This window comes from Babylonia areolata, chromosome 21, assembly GCF_041734735.1.
Source record: "Babylonia areolata isolate BAREFJ2019XMU chromosome 21, ASM4173473v1, whole genome shotgun sequence".
NCBI lineage: Eukaryota > Metazoa > Mollusca > Gastropoda > Neogastropoda > Buccinidae > Babylonia > Babylonia areolata.
Window position 1 is genome coordinate 1,900,791 of NC_134896.1, and position 5,799 is coordinate 1,906,589.

General features: G+C 42.8%; 1 protein-coding gene across 1 annotated transcript; it reads left to right on the forward strand.

Moving 5' to 3' along the window:
* The first annotated feature begins 2,284 nt into the window (after positions 1–2,284).
* LOC143296006 (uncharacterized) lies at positions 2,285–5,302 on the forward strand. The gene is made up of 3 exons (XM_076607744.1): positions 2,285–3,320; positions 3,641–3,794; positions 4,275–5,302. The coding sequence occupies exons 1-3, from the start codon at positions 2,917–2,919 to the stop codon at positions 4,830–4,832; spliced, it is 1,116 nt and encodes a 371-aa protein (XP_076463859.1). The 5' UTR covers positions 2,285–2,916; the 3' UTR covers positions 4,833–5,302.
* The last annotated feature ends 497 nt before the right edge of the window (positions 5,303–5,799 follow it).

The following is a 5,799-nucleotide window of genomic DNA, read 5'->3' on the forward strand; positions in this document are numbered from 1 at the left end:
TGCACAGACATACACGCACACACGCGGATCGCGGACGCACTTTCGCACATGCACGTAAATAAACACGTACATAAACAATCCATCATATACTCACACGTGCACACTAACACACGGCACACACACACACACACACACACACACACACACACACACACACACACAGTGTACACAATAGCGATAACTATACAATCATGGAGGAACTGTCCTACCACTGACTACCTTCACTGAACGATCAGCAGTGATCAGCAGGTGACACTGCCCACCCTCCCTTAATCCCCTGTGTTGACCATCACTGCAGTGAAGATACCAACAGTGACAGTGATTACCTGAAACAAACAAGAGATTAGCAATCTCGCTTTCTGTGGGAAAGCTCTGAGCCTCCAAATATGGTTTGCTTCAAACTGGCTGGTCTTTACTTTAAACACAGTTTTATACAATCTGCTCCTCAGATCGCTGGCCGGGTTGCTGTCCATGAAGACAAAGGGCAAGTTCCATCAGTGTCACACAGACAACACAGGTGTCGTATCACATGCAGACTGTGATCAATTAAGATCTGTTTGTAGAACTTTCTGATGCTCCTATCCACTCCCTTACACACACACACACACACACACACACACACACACACACACACACACACACACACCACTTATATATACACACGCACGGGCGAGCGCGTATGCACAGACATACAAGCACACACTGAAGCGCTCGCGGGCGCACAAGTTACGCACACGCACGTAAATAAACACAAACACAAACACCCGACCATACACTCACATGTGTACGCTCACACACACACACACACACACACACACACACACACACACAGTGTACACAATAGCGGTAACTATACAATCATGGAAGAACTGTCCTACCACTGACAACCTTCACTAAACGATCAGCAGTGATCAGCAGGTAACCCTCCTTTAATCCCCTGTATTGACTATCACTGCAGTGAAGATACCAACAGTGACAGTGATTACCTGAAACAAACAAGAGATTAGCAATCTCGCTTTCTGTATTAAAGCTCTGAGCCACCAACTATAGTTTGCTTCCAACTGGCTGGTTATTTTTAGGCGTCTTTGGACACAGTTTTGATTGGACAAAAAACTTGACCAATTCCCGACAAGCTTACTGTAGCGGTCAGATGTTGCTATAAAAAGAGCCTCTTGTAAACTTTTTCACAAATTCAGTTGCGTTGTGATTGCGGTCGATCATCAGCAAACGGTAAGCAAGAATTGATTTTCATTTCATGTCTCTCAACATACAGAACGTGCATTTGTGTGTGTGTGTGTGTGTGTGTGTGTGTGTGTGTGTGTGTGTGTGTGTGTGTGTGTGTGTGTGTGTGTGTTTAGCATAGGGTGTCCTGAACTGAATGTTTTTTTCTGTTTCTACACGTTGTTCGTGTTTGAACGTGTGTTTTTCTGTTCTACGCATTGTTCGTGTCTGCACATGTGTTTTTTCTGTTCAGTTCTACGTGTTGGTTCGTGTTTGCACGTGTTTTGTTTTTTTGTTTTTTGTTTTGTTTTTTGTTTGTTTTTGACTCTATGCGTTGTTGGTGATTGCACGTGTGTTTTTCTGTCTCTACGCAATGTTCGTGTTTGCGGCACGAGTGTTCTTTTCTGTTTCCGAACGTGTATGGACAGGTGTTATGTTTTCTTTTATGTCTGTACGCGTTGTTCGTGTTTACACATGTGTTTTTTCTGTTTCCATGAGTCGCTCGTATTTGCACATGTATGGTTACATATTTTTCTACGCATTGTCTGTGTTTACACGTTTTTTTTGTTTGTTTGTGTGTGTGTGTGTGTGTGTGTGTGTGTGTGTGTGTGTGTGTGTGTGTGTGTTTGTGTTTATCGGTTTCTATGTCACGTATTTGTACATGTGTTTCTAAATGTTCCTATGCGTTGTTTTTGGGTTGCCTTTGTCATTGTATAGACCTTTGTTACTGCCATGTTCATGTTGTGCGTTTTACCACTTGTCTGTCTGACTTCCCTCATGGCTGTGATCTTTTTTTCTTTTTTCTCCTGTGCAGGCATTAGGTTTCGTGTCCTTCATTTATGGAGCTGCACATGCTTTTCACTGTTTGTGAACGTTTGTCTTCTTGCCTGTTTTTTTTCCCAACGTGTTTCTGGTGTAATGTGTATGGATTTGTCCGAACGCAGTGACGCTCCGTTGAGCAACTGAACAGTAGAAAACACACATCTATACTAGTTCACTCGTTTGCTGTAAAAAGTCATTTTATTTTGGAGTGACGTACCTTGGTTCACTGGGCTTCCGGTACATTGCAAGGGTCTGTTCATTGTTGTGAAGAGGACTGTTACTTGTGCGTCTTGTTCAATCCCCGTGTTTACCAACAGCAGAGGATAGACAGAGAAATAGTCAAGGATAGCCTCCCAGAGTCGTTCGCTCAGCAGTTTCATTTGTGGTAAGACTTAAGAGACCATTTGTGACGACTCAAACTTTCACCGTACCTCCGTCCTCGTGGGTTTTGTACTGTTGTACTTGTAGACCCATTATTTTTTTTTTTTTTTCTTGGTGGCTCACACGTGTGTTCGTTTGTGTTCACACGTGAGATTGCGTTGCAGTGTCCACATTTCTTCCCCTGTGTTCTTCCCATTTAGTTTCGTTCCAAAGAAGGAAAAAGATGTAAATTGGGGTAATCCTGCAGTTTAGAATACTAAACTCAGGGGCCGTTAAAATGAAAAAGTAGGTGTTTTAGACTGACTTCGATGCGCTGAGTCGAATGCAACCCTCAGCTAAGCTCTAAGACCACTCCTTTTGCCACGAAACTGGATCAACTGCACGGTAAGTAGTACTCCTTCTCGACCTGCACGTCATTTTGACTGCTGATCATGTGGGTGAACGCGTCATCACTCTGTGTGTTTTCATTGGAAACCGAAAGTAGGTAGTAGTATGTTTTTATTGGAAACTGAAAGTAGGAGTGATAAGAAGAAGAAAGTAGTATGTTTTCACTGGAAACGGAAAGTAGGGTACGCGTGCGACGAATTAAGTAAATCCGCGGAAAATATAAAAATGGCAGGCGGACGACCAAGAAACCCGGTAAACTTGGTTCCTGTTGATCAGGTTTTACAACCACAACAGGTTCTAGAGGAGCAGTGGACACTGCTGGAATTGATTCCAGCAGTGGATACCACTGACAAGGCCATCCAGTGGTTGGCCAGAAGAGGGATGCTCAGAAACCATTTGCTTTGCCACGTGTGTGGGAATGGTATGACGGTTTCTGGCTACAACGGACACATTGACGGCAAGCGATGGAAGTGTCCGACCCAGTGCCGAGGTGGCACAAAAAGCATCAGGTATGTTTTCTTTTCTTCGAGAAAGCAAAAATCATTTGTCCGTGTGTGATTGTGGGTGCATTATGTATGGTTGAGTTTGTTTGGGTAAGAATTGCAGCATTTGTCAGTTGCAAAAAGCCTGTGTACCTCATGCATGTGATTTACTATAGTTTTGACCCAATTCTGTAATGTACCGTGTGTGTGTGTGTGTGCTCTTTCTTGTGTGTGTGTGTGTGTGTGTGTGTGTGTGTGTGTGTGCTCTCTTTGTGTGTGTGTGTGTGTGTGTGTTCTGCCTCATATGCTAAGTTAAGCTGTAAACATTTCAATCCCTGTCATTGCAGATTTGACAGCTGGTTCCAGCGGTCACACCTCCCCCTGACAAAGTGCATCCTGCTCTTGTACTTTTGGGTAGAAGACCTCCCCCAGGACAAGATCTGCAGAGAGCTGGGGATAGGCTGCCACACGGCTATTGACTGGTGCAACTTCATCCGTGAGGTAAGCATGATATACCATATGATGTATACTTTCTTTGTGATTAGTTTCCTAAGGAATGGCATATGCTTCTTACTGAAGTTGAGTTTGTGTGTGTGTGCATGTCTGTGTGTGGTTTTTTTTTGTGTTTTTTTTTTTGTGTGTGTGTGTGTGTGTGTGTGAATTTTCAAACCCCAATTTTCAAACCGAAATGATTTAGCCTAAGCTCTAATTATCTTTATGTAGCAGCACAATGATATTTCACAAATTTTTTTTTAACAAACAGAAAATGCAACTTGGGTGTGTGTCATCCTCCCTCCTCTGATAGTTTCCATGTAACCAAATATAAATAACTATTTGTTCAAAAATGGCCAAAGTGAGAGCTGCTCCTTCTGGTATAGTTTCCTATGGATTTCATGTGATTGTTTCTGAAATTGAGTTTGTGTGTGTGTGTGTGTGTGTGTGTGCTCTTTCTTGTGTGTGTGTGTGTGTGTGTGTGTGCAGGTGTGTGATGAAGACCTGCGCCGCCACCCGCAGCAGATCGGCGGCCTCGATCCCCAGACCTGGGAGCCCGTCGTCGTCGAGATCGACGAGACGAAGTACTTCCACCGTAAGTACCACCGGGGCCAGTGGCGGGAAGGGCACTGGGTGTTTGGTGGTATAGAGCGAGACTCGGGGAAGTGCTTCATGGTTGAAGTGCAGGACAGAACCAGAGCTACGCTTGAGGCGCTGATCCAGGAGTGGATCCTCCCTGGATCCCACATAATATCGGACGGGTGGCGATCCTACCACCATGTGGAGCAGATTGGCGGAGGGGGGTTGTACACCCACGATGTGATCGTGCACGAGAACCATTTCGTCGACCCCAAAAACCCCGCCATTCATACACAGAACATAGGAAACACCTGGATGAGGGCCAAGAGGAAGCTGAAGCGACAGTTCGGTACGTCCGAGGCCCTCTTGCAATCGTACCTGTACGAGTTCGTGTGGAGGAACAAGTACAAGGATGGGCAACGTTCGTACTTCTCACGTCTGCTGACATGCATACGGGAGCAGTACTAATGTTGCCCATGTGCCTGGTACGATTGGATGAGGGTTGAGGACTACCAGCTGTCGTCAGCTTCGTCTTCTGGATTTTCCATGTTTTAATTGGATCCTTGGTTTGTTTTTTGTTTTTTTCAGAATGTGACATTGACAGCTAGTCAAATTTGAAGCAGCATTACTTAAGTTACCTTTTCCTATTAATCTGTTGCTTGTATGAATATAATAATATGGTTTAATTGTGATGTTTACTGAAATTTGAATGCATTTAATGAAACAATATATATGTATGTGCCATTGCATGATCATGAAAGCAACATTTTTGTGAATAGTATTACAAAGACACTTCTCCTTTTTGGTCTTTTGATTTGTATCACAGTTTAATGTATGTGAGTTTGCTTACAATTTATGAGTATTTGATTCATGTGTTCATACATTATTACTCAGTTTTTCCAAAATACTCGTTATGAGATATGATTTTTTTTTTTTTTTGGGGGGGGGGGGGGGGGGGGGGGCTTTGCATTGCTGGACTAAGCAGTATGACTTTCTGTTACTGTTAGTAACTGATAGATATACGCTGTACAATGTATGAAATATGACCATACAGATTTTTACTTCATCTTTTCAGTCTATCATAATCTTCATGGATTTTACTGACCTGTTTTTTTTTTCGCATGTTTTTGTATCATTATTATGTTCAGTACTGCATTTGTTGAGCCGTTAGTAGATGGTTATGTTCAATTTTTTTTAATTGGTAAAGGTGTGTGTGTGTGTGTGGAGGGGGGGGGGAGTTAAGATAAATATCATCATTTTGAGTTCATTTTCAAGTGTATTGGAATTTGAAAATCGATTAATGAATCAATATATGTCCATTGTATGATCATGAAAGCAACTTTTTGTGAACCAGTATTACTAGTGAACAAAGACACCTTTCTCCTTTTTTATCTTTGGATTTATATCATAATCAAAGTTGAATATATTGTAGTTC